Below are 27,664 nucleotides of genomic sequence, written 5' to 3'. Positions count from 1 at the left end.
ATTGCAGAATCATAGGAAATATAAGATTTGTTATCATCATTATCTGTCAATTTATGCTGGAATGATAGCACACTCTTATTTATATTTGAAATGCATTCACAAATGTTCATATTATCAATGTTTGAAGTTCCTAAATTGTCTTTTGAAGGATCATCAATTGTAAAACTGAATGAATTATTGGCAGACCCCATTTTGGACCCATGTTTGTTTAGTAGTTCATAATGAAATTTCACCAGATATTCCAACTCATCAATTGTTCTAGCACTCAAAATATCAAACTTATCAACAGTTAACTTCAATAACGTTTCGTCATCAGGTTTAGCCTCAGAGACAACACTTCTCATAAATTTCTCAACATGTTCATTATCTTTTGGTTTGGCTTTTGTATTATGTAGATGGAATGTCTTTAGCCAGTTCTCTATTAGTGGCCTTAGTCCCTTGGGTTGTGGTTTGGAAGTTGTTGGTAACTGAACTTGAACGTCCATCTTCTTCACAGGTGTTGGAGGGATGAATTTTGTTGGTTTTGAGTCTTTAGGGAACTCGGCACCACCTCTTATTGTTGAAGTTGATGGAGGTAATGATAATGGAATGTATAAATCATTTGCTTTCCCTGATGTTATAATAGCTTTACTCATTCTAAGGTTTGAATTCTTTGGGTTCAAGAATCCTCTAGGTTCTGGTTTCTCAGGCTTGTTGGGTATTGGAATTGGTAATTTATGAAAAGCATTTTTCTCAAAAGTTGATAGTATTATACTATTTCTTGTGACTGGATCTCTTTGTTGATTTAGTGCAAATGTTGATAATCTTTTAGACTTTCTTGAAGTTTGTTGAGGCCCAACTTTCAATTCAAATGTGGAATAATCTTGAGGGTTTACATCTTCATCCCACGATTTATTGCAACAATAGGTCCAATGTTTTTTCAACGTTGTTACTATTCTTTGCACAAACAAATCATCATGCTTTATGGAATTTATCACAGAAATGAATAATTGACGTGAATCAATAAACGGTATGAAATCATCAGCAAAATAATTCAATAGCCAATGCCTTATAACAACGAATGTTCTTATCAATGACAGCTTTCCAATGTTTTGTTTATGTTCATGAGCATTATCGTCTATCTGTGTCAGACTCCACTGGAGTTTCATGAACAGTATCTTTAGTAATGAATATTGTGAAATAAATGATCTATAAGTTAAGAAGAAATCTGATATTATTTGGTAATCAATCTCTGAGGGTGAAGTCAACATATTTATCAGTGTAATTATATCCACATAATGACCCGTGGACCTACTTAACTCATGTTGTTGTTGTTGTTGTTGTTGTGATAGATCATCTTCTGTAGTATCAAATACTTTGATGTCCAAGGAATCTATTTTGTAGTCCAAGATATCAGTCATATTTTGTTCCTTTCGATATCTGGTCTTGCAATTCTTCTGATCCCTTGAATATTAGTTCTTTTATTGTTTCAGCTTGGAATTGAGCTTTTATTTAATAACGATAGTCCATTAAGATGAGTTTCCACAGCGCTCTTTCAGAATGTAAACAAAACCCACAGTAAACTGAAATTTTATGGTATTGAAACGAAGGGAATGTTGATGTTTTGGAATGTGTAGATCTGATGGGATCTCTGATTCTCTTCTCTATAATACAAATGTATAACCAGCAATCTTAGCAGCTCAACCTCCTATATCCACTAGATCTCTTTAATAATTTTTTTAGTCTATGATGTGTTTTTTTTTGCCCTCTGGTCTTCGTGATCTTGAAACTTCTTTGTTTTGATGGCCCTTTCGCTTAAAAAAAATGAAGCGCGTCTGGAAATTTGAAAACAGCCCAAAACGGAAGGCGACAAAAGCGTGTCAACTGAAAGAACAAGAGCGAAAATACAATTACAATTATATTGAGGTTATTTTGTGGACTTCTTAGAACAGCTTTATTGAATTTTCAAAGATTTTGCATTATTTTTCATTGGATTATTCATATAATCAGTTTAGGTCACGTGATCACATACAGTCCGTCAGTTTTTTTGACGCCAAAACCACAACATCGAAAAGCGCAAGTGGTTTAGCGGTAAAATTCAAAGTTGCCATCTTTGAGCCCCCGGTTCGACTCCGGGCTTGCGCATTTATTTTTTTCGAGAATTTTTGCCCGTAAATCTGCCATTTTTTTTTTAGATTCCAACATCTGGCAAGTTGATGTGTAAAGGGGTTCTTGAGAAAGGTTGTACAACTTTTTTAAGGTAGCTGCGCAGTCGTAAAAAGCACAATGTCTGCTCAATCAGGAATTTCTGCTAGTGAAGAACTAATCAATTCTTTCAAAGAATACGTGGATGAAAATCATTCAATTCTTCTAGCCACTATCCGTGATGAAAAAGTCAACATTTCAGATATTATTGAAGGTTCATCTTCTTTAAAGGATGATTTTGAAGAGCTAAAATCCTTAGTCACTGATTCAGATCCAAAATACATCATTGTTAAACATGATTATAATGAAAAGCTATACACATTTATATCTTTTGTGCCCGATTATGCTGCTGTTAAAGATAAAATGTTGTATGCGTCTTCCAAAAACACATTGATTAGATCACTTGGTTCTGAATTTTTCACCAATTTGTTGTTTTGGAACTCTGTTGATGAAGTTGAATATGATAATTGGAAACATTCCGTGAAAGATGACACAACATCAAATTCATTATCTACAAAAGAAAAAGAGTTACAAGACATCAAAGATTTAGAATTCCAGACTATTGTTAATACTTCGACAAAGAAACAGCTAGTTGATCATAAAAACGATTTTTCATTCAAGTTCAATTCTAACACCCAATTAAATCCTGAAAATAATGAATTATATGCTTTGGTCATTGATATCCCTAAGGAAGAAATTTTTTTATCAAATACAACAAAAATTTCAGATGCAAAAGATTTATTAACTAAAATTTCTTCAGAATCTCCACAATTCAGTATAGTGAAATTGAACAATAAAATTTACTTCATATATACATGTCCTTCAGGCTCAAAAGTTAAAGAGCGTATGATCTATGCTTCAAATAAACAAGGTGTCATCAATCATTTCAAAGAATCATTTCCAATTACAAAAGCTTTGGAAGTGGGTGATGCTATTGAGCTTGAATTATCAGAATTTGATAATGAAGAAACTGAAACCGCTGATGATTCAACAACATCTAAGCCAAAATTCAATAGACCTACAAGACCTGGTCGTAGAAGATAGATTCATGTATTTAACTCCATTAGTTGCTGTGCAACATGATAATTAGCCAATTGTTCAAATAAAAATGGAATTCATACAATATATGATTAACTCTTTCATTAATTGTAGTGCTTTCAACATCACTTGTGCAGCCCTTTGAAACTGATTGTGGACTCTTCAACCAAAATAGTATATGTTACCATTAATGGACATTGATGATAGATTTTATACAAATATTTAGACTACCTCAAGAGATCATATGTTGTAGTTGTTCTTTTCAGCTTCAGTCAATAGTAATCTTTCTGTCTCATCACCGTGTTTAACCAACTTACCATTCTTCTTTTTGTGCGCATAGTCTATTTGCACTCTTTTGTTTAATATGAATTGATTATTCATCTTGGATAGGGCATTATCAGAATCCTTGAAATTTTTATAATAGATGAATCCATGTTTCTTTGAATTACCTTGATCATCTCTAACAATTGTTGGATTTTTGAAAAAATTACCAAACTGTTTGAAAATTGTGAACAATAGATTTTCATCAACTAATTCATCCAAATTTTTAATAAATAATGTTGAACCAATATCAAGATTATCATTATTTGCAGCATTATTACCAACTTTATTCACTTTGATATTCTTCCCAAACAGCTTTGTACCACTCATAACCTTTTCAGCATATTCAACATCTTTGACATTTTTGAACTCCACGAATCCATAACCTTGATGTGTCCTTAGAATACGATCTTTTGGTAGATGTATGTTTTTGATTGGTGCAATCTGTAGAAACAATTCGTAAAGCAATCCTTCATTGACTTGTTCGTCCAGGTTACCGACATACACTGTGCAGTCCTGATTTCTGTCAGACTCTATTCCCCTTTTCAACATGGCTCTGTAGAAGCAATAAACGCAAATAAGTTCAAGTTGTTATAGTTTTATTGATGGCTCTCTTCAAAGCTCTTTCGATGCCCTCTGCAAACGGAAACGGTTACGTGGCCCTGTCTAGCTCTATAAAAAAAAACTTTGCAAAGTGAAAAGTTTCCTTCTGCAATTCCCACTAAAATCAACGGATCTCAGAGCAGTTTCTCAACGGATGCTACGTTTTGTAGTGTCTGATTTGGGCCCAGAAGGGAGCAACCCCTTGTCCACTGGGTCCATCTTAGCCTCTGCCCTGGTCCCAGACCAAACAGCCACCACCCAATTAATCACTCATCTATTTTTTAAATGACCGTAATAGAATGTGTTTCATGCCTGGGGGACATCTTTTGATGATAGCTACAATCAATACAAGTCTAAGCTACTTTAATTTACATCGTAGTCATTAAATCTCATAAAATTTATTAGGGCATTCTGTTTGAACTATGCTAGTATAAAAGAACTCTGTCTAGCGCTAGGCTCACATCGGTCCACGCACGCACTAAGAACACCTCCGTCTCCCGCCTAACCTTCTGGAACACCTCTGTCCCCAGTTCAACTTTTTCTTGGTCTAATCTCTTGTGATGTTGATTTTTGTGCTGACTTTGAAGTATTGTTGGGTATTACCATTTTCCAGTTGGATTTATTTGATGCTATGGGTATTGTTTCGTTCTCTGGAGTTGTTGATAACGAAGAAATAGTTGGTTGTGGAGAAGATCCAGGTGATGATGAAAATGAGTGTGATGGTGATAATGGTAGAGGTGTTTCTGATTTAGGGACTGGGATATTTGGAAATTGTAATCTTTCAGTAGTTCTAGTTTCTCTCATTTGATCCACAATAGTCTTAACCAACGGCTTTGATGAATAAGAAGAAGGAACTGATGTTGGGATGGCACTGGATGATTTTAAAGCTGATTTTGCACCTCTCCTTATTCCTCTTCTTGAGGGCTGTTTGAATTTCCTTACAGTAGGGCTGCTACTCGTGCTAATATTATCACTTGATGAAGCAGTTGTAGTTGGTTCTTTATTCTCTTGGTCATTTTTAGCCCGTTCAAAAATTTCCCACGACTGTTGTTCCTCCACTGTCATTGGTTCAGGATTCTCCTTCACTTCAACTGTGACAGGATTAGTTATTAACGAGCTTCTAAATGAATTATAGACCCTATTTGTAATAGCACTATTTCTTGACCTTCTGAAGACACTTATTGGACGCTCAAAATTAACTTGTTCAGCATCACACATTGGACAAAACCATCTTGATAAATTGGTTGCCCCCAAGCACGATAAATGGAATGTTGAAGAACAAGTATTACATGGGGTAACATTACCATGTCTTGAATCACATAAAATACAAATATTGGATCTTGCAATCATATTATTGATCCTTCTTTCTAAATCATCTTCCTCATTATAATCCATTATTATCTCATCATTACCTTCAAAAAACTCTTCAATATGTTCAATCACCTTCTTTTGAGCTCTTTTTGTTGTCAAGACTTTCCCACTGCTATTTATGGTTTCCACAAATTCGAAATCACGGCGACATGTAGGACAACTATTTGATTTATCAGTCCATAATGTGATACAATCACTATGATAATAATGGCCGCAGGGTTGTAATCTCGTTATAATATCAGGGCTGAAAGATGGGAAGAGCTGATCCAAGCAGATCGTACAACTCTCCATATCACACATAATTTAATTAATAAAAGTAAAAACACACCAATAACTGAACAATAAGACAAAAACACTTTTTGAAAATAACAGAAGTAAGGAAAAAGATAAAAATGAATTTTGACGTCAAAATTTACTTTGTGCAGAAAATGTTGTGTTAACCAGATCATGTGACACATTGATTTTGGCCACTACTTTTGGGTTGAAAATTAAAATAACCATCAAGAGCATGATTTCAAATCAGTCTTATTCTTCTAAAGGAAAACAACAGTCATAATGTCTCGTCATCAGCTTGATTTAGTGATGTGCTTGAAGCAGCCAGGTACCCATTTGGGGAAAGTCTGTAACAAATGTGATGGTCGTTGTCCAATTTGTGATTCGTTTGTTAGACCAACCGCAAAAGTTCGAATTTGTGAAGAATGTGCATTTGGTAAAAATGGTTCCAAATGTGTTGTTTGTGGTGGTAATGGTGTTAGTGATGCCTATTATTGTTATGAATGTGTTGTTTTGGAGAAGAGTAGAGATGGTTGTCCAAAGATTCTCAATGTTGGTTCAAGTAGGATGGATATCTTTTATGAGAAGAAGAAACAAAAACAAATACCGTCTTGAAGAGTTGTACAACCTTCAAAGAAAGGTATCAGTCGAAGGCCTGAAAGGATGCTCATAATTCAAGGTAAGGCTTAGTCAAATGGTACAGTCTTTTTCTGCCTGTGCAGTAACAGTTGGTCAACACTACAGCCGTCAGGATGCAATTAAAACTTTTAAAACCCCATGTATTCTTTTTTTTTGGTTCAAATCATAAACGCCTTTATAAAAAGGTTGTATAAATATATATAAAAAATCAATCAGATGCATCAACAAAGTCTCCTTCTTCACCATCAACCTCATCCAGTTCATTTGAAGTACTAATCAGCCTCAGTGCTGTTCTCTTGAAATTAACTTCTTCTTTTTTAGAATTTTGATAAAAATCATCATTAATAAAAGACCCTTCCAAGAAAGATTCTTCGTCATTTGTTTTTGTTGAAAATCTATCATTTGTAATAACCAGTTCATGGCGTAAAATGTTTGTATAAACAATATTTCTCTCAATTTCATACCATAACCAATCTATCTTTATACCTATTGATTTGTAGTGAGCAATCAAGCTGTCTCTTGTTCTATGAGAAAATGGAGTCAATGTTTGGATATGTTGTATAATTTTCAAAAAGTAGTTAATCTTGATAATTGATGCCGCTTTGTTCTTTTCCAACTTTGTAATCTTTTCCTCCATTGAAATACTTCTTAGGGGTGCAACTTCATGGTTATTCTCAGGAACAGTATCAATGAAGCACGAGTCCAAGGCAGCAATATAATTGATTGAGCTTATCCAAGATGAGAGTTCTTCTTCTGTGCTTGTGCAAAAGGCCTCCTTTTTATTTGTGCTGAAAATATGGAATGAAGTATCATGTTCTTGTTCCTTGGGAGAATGACAAGCAAATAGCCCATTAAGAGAATATTTTAAACACGATTTGAGTATAAAGTCCAGCAATATATCAACAACAAAAGGTTCATCACCAAAATCATTCTTATAAATTCTTTCTCTATCAGCCACCGACAAAAAATTCAACGTATCAAAAAGAAAGAACCCACATGTTGTTAAAAACCCATAGTATTTCTTCCATATGACACGACTTGTTGAGCCTATTGTGAAAAACTTGGAATTAACAATGGTTTCCTCTCTAAAAATTTCAGCAACTTTGATAACCTTTAAGAGTACTCTTTTCCCGTACTCAATTTCATCAGCGTTTTTAAATTGGATCTCAATTTTGGATGAAAGCCAGTTACAATCCTTATTATAGCGAATGAAAAGTCCTTTGTTCAACAGCATTCTCTCCCGAACTTCAGCTAATAAAATTTCCTTGAAAAAAGATCTAAAACTATCAGAAAATGGATTCTCAAAATGTATTGAGCTCAAATCTAATTTCAATGAATCCAATTGATCATTCAAGATAATTTGGTAAGGATCTATAACTGGAGCTGAACTAAAAATTTGTGAAGTAGTTGAAGAGAATGATTGTGATCTTAGATTTGGGGTTGAGGGGTGATGGTTCATGCCTTCCAAATTTGTAGATGATGTGGATGAAAAGATTCTTTTTGGTAATGAATATAGTGGTTGAGGTGAAGGTGAATGATAAAGTTGGTGGTTTTTAACAAATTTTGTATAAATAATGTTATCATAAAAATACTCTAAAATTTCTTTGGTTAAAAATGAGTTTGATATCGTTTCATCACTATCAATTTTGGTATTTTTAACAAATTCTTCTTTGGTCATTTTTTTCTTATTGTTAATATTATAATAGTCAGTGTGTAGCATAACAAATGAAAATGCTAGAAAATAAATCTGGTCAGAATTATCCCAAAGTTCAAGGTTGCACTGATAGTATCTGAGACTGAAACTATTCAACACTCTATCAATCTGTTGAGCTTCTTTTGGTAGCTCACAATACATTAAAAGCTGTCTTAGTGCAATATCTAACGGAACGTCATGGAAGTCAAACTTTCCACAAATGTAATGGGTAAGACAATCTTTCAAAAAATCTGAATCTGATAATGATAAAATAGAGGTTATCTCAAAATTGAAACCCTCATTCACTAGCTTATTCACATATTGTTCTGGAGTATCATCATCACAGACTTTAGGTGGTGTCTGAGGTCTTGACGTGGTTTGGGGTTCAGAATCTAATGATACCTGACTCACTGATGCACTCCCGGATTCTAAGTTTGAGCTTTTAGGTTTCAGCATCATCATACTTCCAATAGTTTTCACAATAGATCCGTTTCTTTTATGATATAGATCATTCTCGACGGAACCCATTGTTTTAGACCTTTTCCTCGTCAAGTCTTGTTGAATTTTGATTGCATTTGGACCAGATAATAAATCATTTGGATCGACACTTGAATTAGTATTGCTTTTGTCACCACCATTTTCAGAATGCGATTTGGACAGCTTGGGACGTTCTAATGAGTTTTGTCCTTCAGATGCAGGTTGGATGGGGGTTAATGGGGTTAATGGGGTCAATGATAAGGAATTTCCTTGGTCAAAAAACATTGAGATGGTCTTCTTTTTGAACCTTCCAAATTTTGAAGTTGATTCTTTAGGTCCAATAGTTCTATATCCTGGCTTTTGAATTGAATCAACAGGTTCTGTTATATTGATCCTTGGAATTGAAACTTGGGGGCATTCTGGGTCCAAAATGGGTGATTCAGAATTTGAACAGTCGGATGATAATATGGATTTTGTTGGAGAACTGAAATTTGATACACTTTGCATTTCTGGAGTATCATTGATGTTGTTACTCTTGTCATTGAAAGCAAAAGTTGAGAATTTTTTGGGGCTTGTTGATCTTGATCTTGACTTTGACAATTGGAGGTGCTGTGTATCATATATGACCTCATCAACAGACTTTTGCCTTCTATGCAAGCTCATTATTGATGGTTTTGTGAAGAAGCTTGGTCTGCTGGTGCTTTCATCTAGATTTGAAGAGGACCTTCTGTTAATCAACGTAGGACCATTCCCCTTTTCCAATCTTAACCTCAGCTTAGTAAAACCAGAAGGATTTGTGTTGTTTGGACCCTCTTGATTATTATTGAACATTGTCATGGTTTTGTTCATGTCAAAGCCTGATGCAATTAAATAAATGATTGGTTCATCAAACCGTTCAATTCAAGAGTATCAAAGCTGTTCCTTGTTTGTGGAGGCGGTGAATTACCTGGAGCGCTCTATAACAAAGGCCAAGCAGAGTGGAACGTAGTGTGATCCTGGTGAGAGCGGTAGTCTTCAAGATAATGCAGTAGTCTATTTTGACACCTCTGTTGCTGCTATGATTCTTTTTGATTGTTGTTATCGCACTAAAAGTAGATCTGTCAATCCACCAACAAACGAAATATCCAAAAATACCAGAATTCGCGTCACTTACAAAACACATTCGCGAAAACGATTGGCGCACTGTATGGATCTTCTATTGGCACAGTGACTTATGACAGCACTCTGGAATGAAATCTGGATCAAGATTCAACAGTGATTGCAATTTGCAATTTGCAGACTACATAGAGTACACATACACACGACCTACACGCGCCTAGATCAGTATTTCATATTTCACAGCATTCTACACACCTTCTTTCGTTTCTGAATTTCAAAATAATGCGTGACGGATTACATAGTCACCTCTGGTAGTGTTGTTTACTGTTAAAACTTTGTTTCAACTTCAAAACAAAATAATTGCAACACTCTCTGACATCTGGATTCTGTAGCAGTCGTCGGGTCTCGGAACAACTAAAGCTCCCAGTTGTACAAGCTTGAAAACTTCCCTGCATATTTGAAATCTACCAGCGGAACTGGCCCTACCACCTCCGCAGATCTAACATGTAACAAAATATCCGGATTAAAACCGAGGAAGATAAAACTCATGATTTATGACGAGATCAACTAGACGTAGGGTACAGTCTACAGTATAAACTATCATATTTCACGTTACATTTATCATCAATGGTACGCTGGAACCAGGGAAATTTTTTGCTCGACTAGGGTTTTTAGAAATTCCTGTTTTTGCTCATGGCGAGTTGTTCTAATTAATGTTGAAGTTTGAGCTGGCACTAGCTAGTGTAGGCGTACTTTAATTCTACACTGCTTTGCACCAAGTTTCTCCGGTTAAGACTATGATATTTTCAAATAAAGTAAAATCTGGTATAACAAATCGCTAGCTGAATCATATTCGCGTCTGTGATTCTGAGTGGGAAACTATGATCAATCTTGATTCAGGAATTCTAATGCGATTGTCTGGGTGAATGTCTTTCGAACCTATATGATATGTACGCGAGGAGTATCAATAAATTATATTACCATGAGTAATAAGTTACTCATAAAAAGCTTCAGTCCTTCGACAAATATGTGTAAAGAAAAACTCGAAAGCCTGAAGTGAACGTCTACAATTTGTTTTCAAATATCAAAATTATGCTGTAATCATTAATTTTTCGTTAAATATATGCAATTCATTAAAATCTCTATCATTCTATAATTCATTCTATGCTCTCTATAGTTATGCAAATTCATTAATTGTTCATTAAAAGTAATTCATGTGTATCATGTTGTGTGTGGCTTGAAACCGATGCTAATAAAATTGATGATTCTCTTTGATGATTCTTTAGATCAATCGATCTATGTGGCGGCAATCCAATATCTAACCAAATGTTGAAGGCAATCAATTATTGGTGATTCAAATTCCAGCTTGTTCATTTGTATACCAAATTCTAATAGTTGTGAGGAATTCTTTAAACGTAATGTGTTTCTTGAACAACTTGAGTAACAGTGGTGGTGGCAGTTTCAACAACTTCAATGGTGTTGTATTTGGTAACATAAATGTTGATTGGACCAGCTGCTAAGGTAACACCTAATGAGAATGTGAAGGCTAAGACTGATGAAAATTTCATTGTGTAATGTGTATATGCAAATGATTGTTTTAGTTAAAGTTAAACTTGTTCTAGTAAACTGATGAGTATCAACACCAACTTCATCTTCAACAAGAAGGGATTTCCACCACCATTTATATGAAAAATTGAACCTTTGTTAATCCTATTCGAAGGTAGCGAGGTACGCTATAAGATCTGCCTTTACGTTTCTGCTTGTAACTGAGGTACAGCGCCTTGTACATACAAAACAACAGAAATCTGATAATTTTGTGTGTACGCAACTGGAAGCGTAACTAACGATAATCTTGCATGTATTTTTTAACAATTTCCATACAAACCAGCACCCTGTTATGCCTTGTTTTGCCTACAGGTGCTTAGACGAGGTGTTGTGAGATCAAAGGCTTCTGTTCAAGGCAAAAATCTGTGACGCTGCCTTTGAGATCAAGCGCATTTTTATTTTTTGGAACGTATTTTTTTTAACCACGGGATCCCTTCTAGAAGGTATTTAGCGTAAAGACAGCATCTTGACGCATACAAGATACGCAGGCGAGCATGGATCTTGCGAGGCGACTAATTTTTTCTCAAAAGCCTCCTTTGAAAATTTATTTGAAACCTGGAGTAAACACTAAAAAACAATGCACAGAAATGAACAATTGCAAGAAACTAGTTTTTAGGACTTTGAGAAAGATGTATGATCTAGAAGGGCTAAACTCACCACAAAAAGTTTCAACCTATGCCATTCTCCAAATGGCCATTGAATCATTAACTATGTACCTTGTTTTTGAAAGGCCTGGTGTCTACGAATGTACAGCTGACTGAGTAGATATTTTTATAATAAGCCTGCCTGACTGCCTGTCTCACTATATTGGACTGTTCTCCTTCTCAATTCCCAAAGTTGATGAATTTGAACAGTCTTCGAAACCTGTAGAAGCGTTGCTATAGAAATCAAAACGGTCAGTTGTAGAGAAATCTGAAGCGAAAACTGAATTTGAAGAACACAGGTGTAACGGTTCTAGAAAAAATAAAGGCACATAATTTCGCAAGTTTCCTTCTACAACATTGAGTGGGAAAGCGCACGAATAAGTGAGTTTTCAACGGAACATGTACTTCTAACGGTCGCTCCGATTCCCTTGTTCACTTGTTTCATGATGGTTTTATAAAATGATTGAGGAAGATTAGTAATTCATAAACTAAAAAACTACCAGTCTCATACTTTGATCAGATTAATATGAGCTTGGAGCAGGCTGATCTTGAGCGTCGACGCCTTCAAATATGTCGTACTTTGAATAATATGTAAAGTCACGATAATCAGACTGCCGCGCGTAGAAAATATAGGGAAGTCCCACACTTCAACTGCACTCAGGTTTCATCAACTAAATAATTAACCAGTTAATAACGTCAGCATGTGAATAATTAATGTTTTCAGATCTGTATCTAGCCTATGTAGGCTTAGATCATAATTGTTAGGCGTACACGTAACAGCTGAAGTGTACCTCATGATTATGAAAGCTGCTCAGGTCTGTACAGATCATACAGAATTTAGAGAACACGGTACTAAACTCTAATTTCTCGAATCTTGATCAAGCAATTACGTTGTAACTTTTAACTTAAAAAAACATAGCTTGTTAGAGTTGAAACAAAGCTGTCACAGGCTACAGGCTTTAGCGGAACCAAGTTTTCAAAGGAAGTTCAAGTTGAAGGATTTAACCTGTTTTATCGATTCTGTGATGCACCAGGGAATATGTGCGTAGTTTATCAACATCCTTGAACCTTCAAAGAGCGAAATGACTCTCAAACAAATATCTAACGTTAGACTTAAGTGCATGAATTTTGAAGTCGAGTTAAACAAAAATCAACTTATATTGAAGGCATACACATAAGACAGCACTCACTGAGCAGTTGTTAGACGAGCAGGTTGAACGCGCTTTGTTTAACGTAAGATAAACACAAATTACAACCAGTAATTTACGCTTGAATATCACGTAAAGGCGTCTCTCGTTAAAGGATTGACTATGAAACACTATCTCAAACACTCGCAAACGTGTAGTCATATAGAAAATTCAAGGCTGTTAAATTATATAGCGAGTCGCGACTGTATCATCCACGTATTTGAACCCCGAGAAGATACTACTTTGACCGTAATCGTTTCTTCTTGTATTGTACATATTGGAATTTGTATTAATTTTGTAGAGGTTAAATAAACGCGTCGTTGAAATATAAGTGCTGTTTAAATATACGCGTGTGCCTTTCGTCGTATGTTGACGTTTTCAAGGGTGCTGTATAAACTTGAACTTTTGTGCGGTTTTCATCTTGGAAGATAAATCGTGTAAGTTCATATTTTAGACGAGGTTCATGTGCTAACGTTGAAGCAGTCGACGCAAGTAATTGTTTAGGTATTATTTTTATTCCTAAATAAAGCGGTAGCTACCAAATGAAGTTATCAGTGGAGCTGTTGCCTGTTGCCTGTTACTGCTGTGATTACAAACACTTTAGTTACACATAAATATTTTAGAAGTTGCAACTTGCAAGTTACAAGTTACAAGTTACAAGTTACAGTTGAAAATTTTTCACTATTAATCATTAATGAGCAGAATCTCCGTCATGGTGTTCATATTATGCTTTTGATTGCCCACCAGCTCTACTATGTTTAAAAAGGTAGAGAGACCTCAAACTATTTAACATTGTTTATGTCGCTTCAAGTAGTTTTCATCCAGTTGATGTGATTTATCAAAACCTAGATAGTAGAGGGCCGAGGGTAGAGAGGAACAAGAAGTTGCAAGATTTTTCCAGCATCGCGGTTTTGAAAAGAAAAAAAAGGAAATCATACAATTATTCCTAAATAGGCAAGTTTCACTTTTTGGCTCACCCGATGCAACATTCTGCACGTTGGAGATTCTCTGCAAGAATCAGAAACTCTAAAAATATCTGCATAAAAAAAAACAAAAAATAAAAACCAAAAAACGGTTCTGCAATAATTTTTGAGCATACGTACAGCTATAAAAATTTTCACACTTTGAAAGGTGCAAGCTTCAGCAAGCTAATAAAAATCTCCTGACGATCTTTTCAAAGCTTTTCATAGGCGAGTATCCGCCAATTGCACTGTTGGTGATGAAAGAATTCAGGCATTAATTCAGCTTTCTACCAAAAGTTAGGCTTATTGTTCCGGATCAAAATCAATTGAAGATACACATCAATAGAGATACTGCAATAGATACTGCAATAGCTTAGTAAAAACGTATCACGTCTACCTGTTCAGTTCATAGTTAGTTGATCAAACTGGACAGGTTATATTCACAGCACTCTTAACCACAAAAAATATTCTTCAACAGTTGAGCAATATTCACCCCAAAGTGGAACAAATCGTTCAAGCATCAAATAATATCAAACACATCGAGCCATGAATTCTGAGATTATTTTTTGACTTACAATTGACTCTAGGATGTGCTTCAAATGGTTTCAATTCTCAACTCTCAATATGGGGGAACCTTTAAAAGATGTAGTATATGTAACTTGAAGCAAGATGGACACGCTTTTCCGTTGAAATGTTAATGGGGAGTGAATGAAAGCGCGTATTTGATTTCTTAATTCAGTTGTTTCAGATTGAAGCATTTAATTTAGATTGGTTTCCAGCATTTTTCTCGAGGCCTGGAACCTGGACTCTGAAGATTTCATCAAAAAGCGCGTTTCAAGTTTCAAGTGTATCTGAACTGTGGATGCAACTTCGATACCTGGATTCTTCAATCCCAAAAAAAAGCATCAAGCCAAAACTTGGTTTCACCTTTGGAGTCTACTGCTTCAAAACATTCAGTTCAATCCAATGCAAATATCCAGTTCTTCCATCTAATGAAGACTCCTCTTTTACTCAACTTCAACGGTCAGCGGCTAATCAAATTTGGAGTCAAAAAAAAAACATGAATTGAAGACAAAATGAATTTCATTGACCCATAACAAAGTATACCACCATAACATTCATAGCGGTTATCAATCCAATCATGTTTTTCAAGCTTTTAATGACCTTCTTTGTTGCGTCGATGGTTGTTGAATCCATTGACACCAACAAAATTATTCCCACTTATCAAAATTGGTCAAACTCAATCTATGAACAACTAGAATCTGATAATGTTTTGACACTTTATTTTCAAAATTGGAAGCCATTAGGCTCTTTACAAATCAAATATCCTGAAGATAGACTGGTTGAATTGGGTAATTATTTATCACCTTTAGAAACTTCTTCAATTCCTATTGAATTCACTTTTAAATCATTCACGCCAATCACAAAACAGTTCAAAAAGGAATACTATTCAATCACTTTAACTGATCTTGATTCAAACCCTGGTGATGGTGGCTCGTATTCATACGAAAAATGTCATTCAATTTGGCAAAATTTGAAATTTAATGAAGATGATTTCACAATAATCGAAAATCCAGATGATAAAAAGTCATTCATAACAACATTTGATATTACAAGTTTCCAAAAGTCTCAATTAATGGAGTATATTGGGCCTGGACCAAAACCGAATACTGATGTTCATCGTTATGTTTTCATTTTGTTTAGACAACCTTTTGGGAAATTACCAAATCACAAATTGAGATTTAGAGAAAGATGGGGATCTAAATATGAAGGACATGGTGTTGAAGATTGGGCTAATTATTATGGGCTAAAACCTATTGCCATTAATTATTTCAAGTCATCAAATGAAGATTAATGGGATTTGAAATATCAAAACAAAATGAACTGATGAGATTGCTATTTAATGAATAAACGAAGTTATGATAATTGGTTAATTAGCAGTTGAAATGTAATTCCCTCTTGCTATAATCTCCATAGCATCAGGAAACAGAAACAAAATCACTGATAAGCTTTTGTTGTTGAAAGTGTTTGTAATGTACAGAGTTTTTGATCTTGGAATAAACAAATTCCAGGAGCCAACTTCAAATTTCTAATCTCTCACTTCCGAAAATCTCAGATGCAGGTTGCCGCGGGATCAAAAAACTGAGTTTCTGTGACAACCTGTCAACTTTCGGTATGAGCACCATATTTCTTCAAGAATCAAATGTAAGAATATAATTAAAACTTTATAAGGAAAGATAGTTAAATAATTTCATAAACTAAATTGTTTTCTATTATTTTGATTACTACCGTTTTTAAAACTACGAAATAATCAATTTTGAAGTTGTTTTTTTTTGAGCTAATTGTTAAGCTTAATTTTGAAATAAAATTTATAGAAATGAGGTCTATAAAAAAGCTTTAAAAATTATTATTAGTTTTGAAAGGTTGTTAAAGAGTTCTTTTTTTACATCAGTGGAATATTTGGCTTTAGTTTAGCTATCATCAATAATTTCAGATATTGATTCCTCAAAAAAAAAGAGCAAAATACCCATTATTTGAAATTTAGTCACGTGACTAAAATCTTCAATATGATACCTAACAGTTATATACAAATTTAAGCGATTCTGAACAAAGTTAAAGCCAAAAAAAGGTTTTCGGAAAGTTCTAATTGATAAAACTGTCCAATTTACACACTTTAACGATATAGGAGCTGTTCAAAGCTTTGTATTTGGTTAAGAACAATTGACTCCAAGGGTTCATGAGCTGAAGTTAAATATCAGGAAAGACGATTGAAATTCATCTGTTGAATAGACCAAAAATTTATACAACTTGTTTTCCTTAAGCTCAGCTAATGAAATACACTCAAATTGTAAGATATACATCCTAACTAAGCACCTGTCAAACCTTGAATATGATTATTCCCAGACCCTTGAATCTTCCAAAAAAAGCTATCATCCCCGAAAATCTAAACCCGAAAACGTTTAGAATTCTGTCAAAAAAGTCGTGCACCAGGAATGATATCAAAAACCGCACTGTGTGCAATCCGAAACCCGAAAGCAAATAAGTTACAACATAAAAGTGTATAGCCAACACTAAAAAGTATAGCGGTTTCTAAAATGATGAGGTCAACTACACCTCATCAATTATGAATTCTGAAGCAACTAAATATGGATTAAACGCTGATGGATGGAAACCTTCTGATAGTTCTCAAATAAGCAGTTCCCCTTAAAGCTCAATGCGTTCAACTCAGTTCATTGATGTCTATGAATCGTACGAAGTATTTTAACCAACCTTTTGTTCTCCGTTATCGACTATTTGTGTGGCACAGGAAGCATTCACCCTCATTTATATGGAGTTACAATTATATGTACATGATTAATCTATAAATGGTGTCAGTATTGTCTATCTAAGCCCAAAAATTTAAGAACCAGCATGATAGTGGAACCAGCTTTTTATCGGTAAGCTGGGGTTGTGAAGGACGTAATTGGTATCAACTTGATGAAGTTGGTTGTTCTTCATGAATGTGAACTTTTTAGAACAAGGCTATACCAATAAGTTTTACAACTATAGAATCCATCAATTTCAATGTATTAGTTTTATTTACTGATGTAGGTTCTTATAACCGTTATATTCGTTCTTGTCGACGCGCGGCTATAGTGGGTTTTAAGAGATTTTGAAAGGTAAGCGTGTATAGCTCTGCAAACCCGCAAAACCCTTTTGTATGAAAACTTAACCAAGATGGATGGAAACCACTTCTACCGGATTTCGGGCCTAAAGCTCTGTAAAGAGAAGCCTCTATCATAAAGGTATAGCCCTTCTACTAACGTTGATACTGAAGAGTTGCTGACAACAAGATCTAGATTAATCTTCAACAGAGCTTTCCTTGCTAAGATTGTTTGTATCCGTGGACAGGAAAGGATACATCTCCGGCATAAGAGAGAAGAGCAAAAAATGGTTGTATACGTTGAGTTCCTACTGAATAAGTGTATCCGATACGATATTCAGTCACTATATACCAGCCATTAGTATAGATTAATCCTAGTACCGTCCAGTCATCTTTTTAGCTCTTTGCTCATTTCTTCACCATGATCGGAACGGATTTGTTTTTTTTTGCTTTTCAAATTAAAATTTATTTTGCTCTGGAACGAAAAGAGCTCGGCCGAGGACACCAACCATCGGTACGTTGAGACCGTGATGGACAAGAACACCAATAAAGGGGTCAGGAACTTCAGGAAAACTAGAGAGACCTTCATAGTAAAGTGTTTCTTTTCAATAGCTAGGTCTATTCTACGAGTAAAAGGCTCCCTAACGGTGCAAATTCCGAAGCAATAGCTCAAATGTGTGTATTTGTAATGGTTTCCATTATTTGATGGTGCACCGCGTGAAATTGAAAATTGGCATTTGTAATTCCGCCCGATGAATAAGCGCTGGAGGTGAATCATCAACAAGTTTGATTTATAATGGGAAAAGATATAAAATAAACACCATGTCCTTGTTATCGATTACAGATGGTTTTTTATCACAAGTATGACAAATACCTTCAATTACTAATTACCACTGCTGGTGCATATATAAACAACTAATAATCACCAACAACCCATAGTACAAGTCAAATACAAATCAACACAAACTATTCACAACGTTGAACTCCATAACAAAATGTCCATTGCTGAAACTTATTTACTCGCCAGTAAGGCAAGAGCCAAATTAACAAAAGAAGCTGCTAAAGGCGACCATGATTTAAGAGTGCTAGTGTCCCATGCAAACTTATTAGATAACTTGATGGAATCTATTCATAACCACAAGTTCCCAAAACAACAACAACAACCATCATCAATTTTACACAAAACTACAACACCATCCAACTTACATCACACTACAACTGTTACATTTGTTGATGAAGATGAATTAGATGATGAATTTTCTAGTGATGATGATGTCGTTGAAGATGATGATGAAATAAATTACACTATAAACTACGATTCTGATAGTGATAGTGATTCTGAAGATGATGAAGACTATGAAGATTATGAATTTGAATCTGAAGAAGAGGATGAAGAAGAAGATATCACAGATGTTAAAGATGAAGATCCATGGAGAATAAGATTCTCATATCATAATGAAAATGATTCAAGTCTAAATTTTAGACAATTACCAACAATTGATGAATTAACTGAACAAGAATTACAAACTTTAGAAGAAAATGAAAGTGAATCTGAAAGTGAGGGTGAACCTGAAGAAGCTGATATTGTGGATATAATATATTCAAATCAACCACCTCAGTTATCTTATTCAACTACAGATGAAAGTGAAAGTGAAAGTGAAGAAGAAGAGCTACATAATGAAGAACATCATGATCATAAATATCAAGACCAAGATGGTATTTTCCAAAAACAATTACAACATGAACTCAATATAAATACAACAGCAATTGTTGCTGCTTAATCAACAAAGAATCTACAACATCAACAAGAGACTTTATGATTTAATGATTTCATGACCATCTAACGACCATTTCAATTCATGTATTTAGAACTTTTTTTGTTTTTTTTGTTTTTAATGATTTTTTTTTGCGGGTATACAGGAATACCAGTTTTTTGATATAGTTATACACAAGTACACAATACTTAAATATTCAACAAGCAACTAATTGTAGCTTCTATTAATATAATACACTACACAATCTTGATCTCTTTGCTATTTCATGTTTTGAACTTTCGGTGCCTGATAGGAGACCTTCATACAATTTGTAATCCTGAATTTTGACCTGTCATTCACTTTGCAGATCCTCAAACTGAAATTTTTCACCCGCGTTTAAATTTTTTATTTTCCGTTCGGTTATACAGATTTTGAAGCTCGGTGGTAGGGCCTGATTAGGACATTTCTCCGTTTTATCGGATTTATTATGTAAGAGATTATGTGAGATTTAATTTTGCGGATGCCTGCTTCCGCTATTTACATGTCGGTTCAACGTCTGAACGTTTGGTTTTAAGAAATGCTACATGAAGATGAAGGAATGTTCGAGAGAAGTTGAATTGTTATGGAGATTGTATACCGATGATGGGGTTCATAGTTTCGAGAAGAAAGATTCAAAAGTCACCCATGATCAAGTCGTCATTTTGAATTCGTTTTGGATCACGAATCAGGATGGAGGTTCCTCATTACGCTTTTCAAAAACATTGATGAATAGATTGAGCTTGTATTAAATTAGGTAATATAGCTTTTTTCCACTGGCAAATTCAAATGCTGTATAAGGGTCATGAAAAGAATGCTTAGTTTAGCCAATTCATTTCCTCTGGGTAGGCAGTTCTGCTGATTACAAAGTGCACAGTATCATCTTGTTTCGATAACAATGAAACCTCCAATCTTCTGGTTATTCATCCAAGCGCTTCATGGGATGGTCTCTAGCCCTTGTTTAAAACGAACTGTGACTTAACATATTAATGGAAATGATTACACAAAAGTCAACTTGTGTCGTTGATGGGCGGCTAATTGTTGATAATCAAAACATGACACAGAACCATTCGAAATAACATATTATAAATAGGACATATCTACATTTTATAATTCATGTTCAAATTAACTCTAGACGTCGTCACTAGCTTCACCAGCTTTAAAAGCTTTACCAGCTTTACCAGCTTTACTAGCTTTAGAAGCGCTACCATTCAGCATCTCCACATCAACCTTTTTTAATGTCAGTCAGTATTAATATTTTGCCAATATCATACATTAATTAATCTAATGTCGTTATATTACTAACGCCAAATATTTAGAAGCGGACTATAAGGAGCAATTTTTTTTAATACTTCAATGACGTTTTGTTTTATGATATAAGTGAATGAAATTGGGAAAAACATGCATAAAGCCTGGGGCTCAATGATATTTTATTTTATTTTGCATCATCATTTAAATATTTCATTAGTTAGCTCAAAAAGTCAATCTACTGAGAATGATTGCACTGGCTTGAAAAGCCAATATATATCTCATATCACCAATGAATGTTGTTGGCTCTTGAAGAGTTATAAGTTGTTTTGAAGTAATAGTGTAAAGTCAATAGCACGTAGATCTAGCGTAATTGCACCAAAAAGTACCACGATAATTAGTGAATCAAGTAATGGCTCATCAACATTGATACGTCCTAGTCTGTATTCCATTACTTGATATTGGTCTTGATGAGTCCTCAGCACATTCAGCTTCCTCCAGTCACATGGACTGGTTAATCTCCCCAATACTCATGGGCGGTATAGCTTTGTGAAAAAGGTCGAGGTCCCATAAAATCCAAAAGAGTCTCACCAATTGACAACCATTTGATTACCACCAATAAGAAGCAGATTGACGTAGCAACTTTACTATCTCAAACATCATAATCTTATAATGATCGAGTGAGCTGAGAGGTTTGTCTGTTCATAGACTGAAAGGTTTTGTAAGGTCTTTCCCAGTGCCTCTAACCACTAATAACTTCAAAAAAATGCACTACAGCATGTTTCCTGCTTTACGTGCACTGTCTGTTTGAAAGCCACAATGCCCAACTCTACTGAATCCTCAGAAATGTTCTGTTGTTAAAATATCAAATTTTTACGAGAACACGTCGTATGTTTCATAATCTAGTACACGAGGCATCCCACAAGGCATGAACGACGCTGTGATGTTTCAATTCAAGGTACAATTTCTAAGTTTGAAAAGTTGTGCTAATTGAAGCCACAAATATTGTTAAAAAGCTTAACCAACCCATCATACATAACATTTTTAGAAAGAATATCTAGTTACTCACACCAGAAGTGAGTGAATTATATAAAAATCATATCAAACCCATGTTTATCTCAGATTTTCCCACCCTATAGTGGTCAATCAACAACCAAGATGTCAACTGAACCTTCAAACAATGGTTTGAAATCTGAAAAATCTAATCTCCATGTTGTATCCTCCACCACCTCAACAGATCACATCAATCATCATAAAACTTCAGTTGATGCAGCATTTGATCTCTCTCTTCAAAGTCAAGGTATTGAAATAACCCCAGAGATTAACAAGTCTCTACTAAGAAAAATAGACTTATTCATCCAACCAATTATCTGGGCAGTCTACACCTTACAATATATGGATAAAGTGACAAACAATTATGCAGGTGTCATGGGGATTCAACGAGACTTGAAACTTCATTCGAATGAATTTTCTTGGTTAGGTACAGGTTTTTATTTAGCTTATCTTATTGCAGAATTCCCAATCTCTCAAGCGTTACAAAGATTACCATTCATCAAAACATTAAGCTCATGCATTGTCATCTGGGGAATCGTGTTATGTGCCCATGCAGGTGCTCATAATAGTGCACAAATCATCACTGCAAGAGTGTTTTTAGGTGTGTTTGAAGCAAGTGTCACTCCTGGATTTGTTATTTTGAGTTCTCAATGGTATAGAAAAGAGGAACAGTTTGCTAGAATTGCTTACTGGTTTAGTTGTAATGGGGCAGGGAATTTGATTGGTGGTGCTATTGCGTATGGGTTAGCTCATCATGCTAAATCCCTTAGTATTGAGCCTTGGAGAGTCTTATTCATTGTTACAGGATTAATGACAATATTGTTTGGTGTTATTTTCTTCTTTTATGTCCCTGAGAATCCTTCAAAAGCTTGGTTCTTGACTGATGAAGAGAAATTGTATCAAGTGCAGAGAATCAGAAAAAACCAACAAGGGTATGGAACTAGAAAGTTTAAAAAGTATCAAGTGATTGAAGCTTTTAAAGATGTAAGGACTTGGATCTATATTATTTGGGGATTGACAGCACAGATCCCAAACGGAGGTCTTGGATCATTCGGATCCATTCTTTTGAATCAAACTCTAGGTTATTCTAAAGAAAAATCGTTATTGATGGGTTTACCTCAAGGTGCCATCCAAGTTGCTTCAGGTATAATTACTGGATATATTGCAACTCGAACTGGGAAAAGAGTCATTGTGGGTGTGGGATGCTGTATAATTACACTTATCGGCTCTTGCTTATTAGCATTTACTCATCATCCACATTCCCAATTAGCTGGGTATTATCTTTTCCCATTTTATGCAATTGGGATGGTTACTATTTTAGCTTCAATAACTTCTGATGCCGCAGGACACACAAAGAAATTGACAGTGAGTGCTACATTTTTGGTCTCATACTGTGTTGGTAATGTCATTGGACCTCAAACTTTTAGAGACAAGGATGCTCCACAATATCAACCGGCAAGAGTCACCATGGCTGCTTGTTTAGCTGTTTGTACAGTGGATTTGTTCATTTTGTTGGTCGTCAACACTTTTGTAAACAATCAAAGGGATAAGAAATTTGCAGAGGATCCAAATTATTATACTGCTCCTGAAAACAGTGAGTTTTTGGACTTGACTGACTTTGAAAACAAGAATTTTAGATACTCTTATTAGAAAATTGTTCCTCTTGAAACTTCTGTAGTAAAGTCGAGTCAGCAAACGCATTCGCGAAAAAAGATCAAGGGCTGATACGGTGCGCCAAAGTTTCAAACCTCTATCTTTCCCCAAATCAGGACAGATCTCCGGTTGTAAATGAACATGTTTGAAGATAAGTTTATAACAATCCACAAAAAAGATGCTTTCATCAGAAGATTGATGTTTGTTTAGTGAAGATGGGCGGTACTGGCTGGGTTATCAGCGACGTGGTTCAATGAAGGTGAAGATACTAGCGCTGAATTTGTCAAGTCAAAAAGAGCTACACAAGGATACAGTTGTTTACCAAATTCAAGACTTGAATGCTCTCAATGACAGCGTACTTGACACCTGCTGCCTGCTGCTCCTATGTGTCTACGAACAGACACGTTTAGAAATCAAAGATATCACAGAAATTTCTTATCAATAACCAACTTCTGAAATTGCATGACAGATCACAGATCATCATACCCTAATGCTGAGATACCACTGATCCCTAAAGCTTGGAACTTTTAACGAATCATTTATAAATATATCACGATGCCGCTTTTTTTGTGGAAAAAGAGGTCGAATTATTATAACCTCCCTTCAAATTGACTAAAATGACTGAATTTAAAGAAAAGGCTACTGAAACTATCGAGGTCCAATCGTTACCAGTCTCTCAAAAAAGCGAAGTTGATGCTGCTTTTGAAATTGCCCTACTGGCTCAAGACTTAGAGATCACAGATGAGATCAATAAGAAACTATTGAGGAAAATTGATTTTTATATCCAACCTATTATGTGGTCAATTTACACTTTACAATTTATGGATAAGGTTACTAATGGGTTTGCTGGTGTTATGGGTATTCAAAAGGACTTGGGATTGGTGGGAGATGAGTTTTCATGGCTAGTTACTGGTTTTTACTTGGCTTATTTAGTTGCAGAGTTTCCTATATCACAATCATTACAACGTTTGCCATTTGTTAAAACCTTGAGTGCCTGTATAATCATTTGGGGGATTGTTTTATGTGCCCATGCAGGAGCACATAACAGTGCACAAATCATCACCGCTAGAGTGTTTCTGGGACTTTTTGAATCCAGTATTACTCCTGGGTTTGTTATTTTGAGTTCCCAATGGTATAAAAAGGAAGAACAGTTTGCTAGAATTGCTTATTGGTTTAGCTGTAATGGTGCCGGTAGTATCCTAGGTGGTGCTATTGGCTATGGTTTGTTACATCATGCTGACTCATTAGGTATTGAATCATGGAGAGTTTTGTTTATTGTAACAGGATTATTAACTGTTGTATTTGGTGTTTTATTCTATTTCTATGTTCCTGAAAATCCTTCAAAAGCTTGGTTTCTAACAGAGGAGGAAAAATTATATCAGGTGCAAAGAATTAAAACTAATCAACAGGGATTTGGTACCAAGAAGTTCAAAAAGTATCAAGCCATTGAAGCATTCAAAGATATTAGAACTTGGATATATATTGCATGGGGGCTAACTGCACAAATCCCAAATGGAGGTCTGGGCTCATTCTCATCCATTCTTTTAAATCGAACTCTAGGCTATTCTAAAGAAAAAGCATTGTTAATGGGATTACCTCAAGGTGCTATCCAAATCGCATCGGGTATTATAACTGGGTTTATCGCAACAAGAAGTGGGAAGAGAGTTCTAATCGGTGTTTCCTGTTGTGCAATTACTTTGATCGGTCTGTGTCTTTTGGCCTTTTCAGACTCACCAAAAGTTCAACTAGGTGGCTATTATATTATTCCATTTTTTGCTATTGGTATTGTCACAATCTTGGCCTCAATCGCTTCAGATGCAGCTGGTCATACAAAGAAATTGACAGTGAGTGCTGCGTTTCTTGTTTCTTACTGTGTTGGAAATGTGATAGGACCTCAAACATTCAGAGCTAAAGATGCACCTCTGTATCAACCAGCAAGAGTTACTATGGCTGCATGCTTAGTTGTTGCAACAGTTGATTTGTTTTTATTATTGTTGGTGAACATTTACGAAAACAAAAAAAGAGATAAGAAGTTTAAAAAAGATCCAAACTACTACATTGCACCTGAAAATAGTGAATTTTTGGATTTGACGGATTTTGAAAACAAAAACTTTAGATACTCTTGTTAAATTATACAACAAATTATTCATCTTTTGCTTCATCAACGTTCTTGATGTACTCATAAGTAAACGCAATCAACGACAAATGATTATCAATTGTAGTGTGTTCATTAACACTATGGGTACCACCTTCTAAAATACCATTCAAGGTACTCAATCTATATCTATAGATATTCTCGGTCAAATTCCAATACTTACTAGTATCAGTGTTACCAGTACCTAAATTACCTGCAACAACAGCTGGTTTACTCAAGTTTGGATAGATGTAATCTTCAATAATGTGCTTGATAGAGCCAGAGAAGACGTCCCAGCTTGTGTTATTTAGTGGAGACACTGGTGATGGTGATAAACCTGAGCCTGATACATTGAAATGTCCATTTTTAGTTGCTGGAAGTATTTCCTCTTGATCGTGATAAATACCCAAATCAAACTTATTTGCAATTGTCTCTAGATTCCCAATAATCTTATCAATAGTTTCTTCAATTGAAGATTCAACACTGATACGATGATTAATCACCAAATTGGTGTACTCTGGTAATGCATTTGATTTGACACCACCATCAATGATATCAACAGCTTGTGTAGTTCTGACAAAGTACTTGTAACCCCTGATACTTGAAAGGTATTCAATAACTTTTGAATTGGCAGCCTTGTCATAAGCAGCTTTGAAGACGTTATTTTTCAAACCTTCATCAAACTCATTAGTATATTTAGCAACACACTGCAAGAAATTTAAAGTTGGATTAATTGGTGTTAAAACTGATTCAAATGGTGTATCTTCTATATCGTTAATCAATTGAGCAACAATACCAATATTTGTATGATCTGGAGGAACAGAAGAGTGTCCACCTGGCGTAGTTAGTGTAATTTGTAAGCTTAGTGCACCCTTCTCACCAATTGAGGGCAACGACACTGCAACATCATCAAACAAAGATATTGCACTACCACCTTCATCCACCAAGGCGAATAATGAATCATCACCATAGGTTTCAGTCAATTGTTTTGCAATATGGGCAGCACCAAACTGACCACCAATCTCTTCATCAAAGCCAAAAGCCAAAATCACTGTTCTTTTTGGAGTAAACCCATCTTTGATTAATCTTTCAATTGCCTGCAATTCACCAATCAACATAGTTTTACAATCCGATGAACCTCTACCCCATAACGTTTCACCATCTGAATAACCTTCGAAAGGATCATGCTCCCATTTTGAAATAGTTTCCTCTTCAACTGGAACAACATCTTGATGAGCAGTCAATAATAAAGGTTTTAATGAAGAATCTGTACCTTCCCATTCGAAAACTAAATTGTAAATATTTGGCTTTGACACTTTCAAGGATTGATAAACCAATGGGAATTGCGATTCTAAAAACCAATGGAAATGCGTAAAGTTATTCCATTGCTCTGGGTTAACAAATGGATCTTGATAATAATCAAAAGTGATAGTTGGAATTTTGACAGCTCCTGATAGTTTCTTTATTGATTCTTTACGGAATTCTGGATCATGAATGATATACTCCACTGAAGAGTTATCTTTATAGAAACTGGAAGGGCGAAGAGTCTTACCCGATGGACACAGTCTTATTGTTGATTCTACTGGGCTTGAAGGGGTGAATAATGGTGCAATGTAGGAATTGGAGCTGAATAATATTGCTAAGGAAATGAATGTTAAGATAGCAACAATCACTTGCTTCTTGTGGGTTGTTGGTGTTGATGAGGACTTCTCATCTAGCAATTGAAGTGACATTGTCTGCTAGAGTCAATGGTATGGTTTTAAGTGTTCTTCTAGATTTTCCTAGCTTATTTTCATTCTCGAAGATTAAGGATTGTGTTAATTGTGGTTTTAGTGATTTTTTGACGCATTCGTTGATAAAGCCGAAAAGTGTGGATAGGTGAATATTTGACGCTTAAACCAACAAAACCTATCAAGATGGCCATGGAATCTCAGATATAATCTTGTCAGTTAAATCCAAAAAGATATTATGTTTTGCCGAAATCATTTCAATACTTTCATTTTTTCCTTGAAGCTGCTCATGTTACGTAGCAGATACAGCACAGGAAT

At 35.1% G+C, this 27,664-nt stretch overlaps 12 protein-coding genes and 1 non-coding gene across 13 annotated transcripts; 7 read left to right on the top strand and 6 right to left on the bottom strand.

Moving 5' to 3' along the window:
* Nucleotides 1-1,090: 1,090 nt before the first annotated feature.
* Nucleotides 1,091-1,702, bottom strand: WICANDRAFT_91930 (uncharacterized protein; the record flags this gene model as incomplete). The annotated part of the gene is made up of 1 exon (XM_019186330.1): nt 1,091-1,702. A coding segment is annotated over exon 1 (290 nt), but the record flags the coding sequence as incomplete, so codon positions are not given.
* A 351-nt stretch (nt 1,703-2,053) lies between these two features.
* WICANDRAFT_t73 lies at nt 2,054-2,124 on the top strand. The gene has a single exon. It is a non-coding gene; the product is annotated as a tRNA-Gly (tRNA).
* Nucleotides 2,125-2,265: 141 nt separating this feature from the next.
* TWF1 (twinfilin TWF1) lies at nt 2,266-3,228 on the top strand (the record flags this gene model as incomplete). The annotated part of the gene is made up of 1 exon (XM_019183381.1): nt 2,266-3,228. One exon carries the CDS (start codon nt 2,266-2,268, stop codon nt 3,226-3,228), a length of 963 nt encoding a protein of 320 aa, XP_019039111.1.
* A 234-nt stretch (nt 3,229-3,462) lies between these two features.
* On the bottom strand, nt 3,463-4,095 carry WICANDRAFT_29914 (uncharacterized protein; the record flags this gene model as incomplete). The annotated part of the gene is made up of 1 exon (XM_019181665.1): nt 3,463-4,095. The coding sequence occupies one exon, from the start codon at nt 4,093-4,095 to the stop codon at nt 3,463-3,465; it is 633 nt and encodes a 210-aa protein (XP_019039110.1).
* A 582-nt stretch (nt 4,096-4,677) lies between these two features.
* ASR1 (ubiquitin-protein ligase ASR1) lies at nt 4,678-5,817 on the bottom strand (the record flags this gene model as incomplete). Its single annotated transcript, XM_019183380.1, has 1 exon — nt 4,678-5,817. One exon carries the CDS (start codon nt 5,815-5,817, stop codon nt 4,678-4,680), a length of 1,140 nt encoding a protein of 379 aa, XP_019039109.1.
* Nucleotides 5,818-6,072: 255 nt separating this feature from the next.
* Nucleotides 6,073-6,405, top strand: RDS3 (U2 snRNP complex subunit RDS3; the record flags this gene model as incomplete). The annotated part of the gene is made up of 1 exon (XM_019181670.1): nt 6,073-6,405. One exon carries the CDS (start codon nt 6,073-6,075, stop codon nt 6,403-6,405), a length of 333 nt encoding a protein of 110 aa, XP_019039108.1.
* Nucleotides 6,406-6,637: 232 nt separating this feature from the next.
* On the bottom strand, nt 6,638-9,436 carry SYT1 (Arf family guanine nucleotide exchange factor SYT1; the record flags this gene model as incomplete). Its single annotated transcript, XM_019184742.1, has 1 exon — nt 6,638-9,436. The coding sequence occupies one exon, from the start codon at nt 9,434-9,436 to the stop codon at nt 6,638-6,640; it is 2,799 nt and encodes a 932-aa protein (XP_019039107.1).
* Nucleotides 9,437-10,993: 1,557 nt separating this feature from the next.
* WICANDRAFT_62480 (uncharacterized protein) lies at nt 10,994-11,265 on the bottom strand (the record flags this gene model as incomplete). Its single annotated transcript, XM_019183379.1, has 2 exons — nt 10,994-11,104; nt 11,134-11,265. The coding sequence occupies 2 exons, from the start codon at nt 11,263-11,265 to the stop codon at nt 10,994-10,996; spliced, it is 243 nt and encodes an 80-aa protein (XP_019039106.1).
* Nucleotides 11,266-15,236: 3,971 nt separating this feature from the next.
* On the top strand, nt 15,237-15,950 carry WICANDRAFT_62479 (YbhB/YbcL family Raf kinase inhibitor-like protein; the record flags this gene model as incomplete). Its single annotated transcript, XM_019183378.1, has 1 exon — nt 15,237-15,950. The coding sequence occupies one exon, from the start codon at nt 15,237-15,239 to the stop codon at nt 15,948-15,950; it is 714 nt and encodes a 237-aa protein (XP_019039105.1).
* A 2,783-nt stretch (nt 15,951-18,733) lies between these two features.
* ECM13 (Ecm13p) lies at nt 18,734-19,519 on the top strand (the record flags this gene model as incomplete). Its single annotated transcript, XM_019185619.1, has 1 exon — nt 18,734-19,519. One exon carries the CDS (start codon nt 18,734-18,736, stop codon nt 19,517-19,519), a length of 786 nt encoding a protein of 261 aa, XP_019039104.1.
* A 2,415-nt stretch (nt 19,520-21,934) lies between these two features.
* Nucleotides 21,935-23,479, top strand: WICANDRAFT_83918 (allantoate permease family MFS transporter; the record flags this gene model as incomplete). The annotated part of the gene is made up of 2 exons (XM_019185618.1): nt 21,935-21,959; nt 22,014-23,479. The coding sequence occupies 2 exons, from the start codon at nt 21,935-21,937 to the stop codon at nt 23,477-23,479; spliced, it is 1,491 nt and encodes a 496-aa protein (XP_019039103.1).
* A 620-nt stretch (nt 23,480-24,099) lies between these two features.
* Nucleotides 24,100-25,611, top strand: WICANDRAFT_83917 (allantoate permease family MFS transporter; the record flags this gene model as incomplete). The annotated part of the gene is made up of 1 exon (XM_019185617.1): nt 24,100-25,611. One exon carries the CDS (start codon nt 24,100-24,102, stop codon nt 25,609-25,611), a length of 1,512 nt encoding a protein of 503 aa, XP_019039102.1.
* Nucleotides 25,612-25,624: 13 nt separating this feature from the next.
* Nucleotides 25,625-27,349, bottom strand: WICANDRAFT_78525 (M20 family metallopeptidase; the record flags this gene model as incomplete). Its single annotated transcript, XM_019184741.1, has 1 exon — nt 25,625-27,349. The coding sequence occupies one exon, from the start codon at nt 27,347-27,349 to the stop codon at nt 25,625-25,627; it is 1,725 nt and encodes a 574-aa protein (XP_019039101.1).
* Between the last annotated feature and the right edge of the window lie 315 nt (nt 27,350-27,664).

Source organism: Wickerhamomyces anomalus (assembly GCF_001661255.1).
Source record: "Wickerhamomyces anomalus NRRL Y-366-8 unplaced genomic scaffold WICANscaffold_3, whole genome shotgun sequence".
Taxonomy (NCBI): domain Eukaryota; kingdom Fungi; phylum Ascomycota; class Saccharomycetes; order Phaffomycetales; family Wickerhamomycetaceae; genus Hansenula; species Hansenula anomala.
The sequence above is the reverse complement of the archived record's forward strand: the minus strand, read 5'-3'. Positions and strand labels throughout refer to the sequence as shown.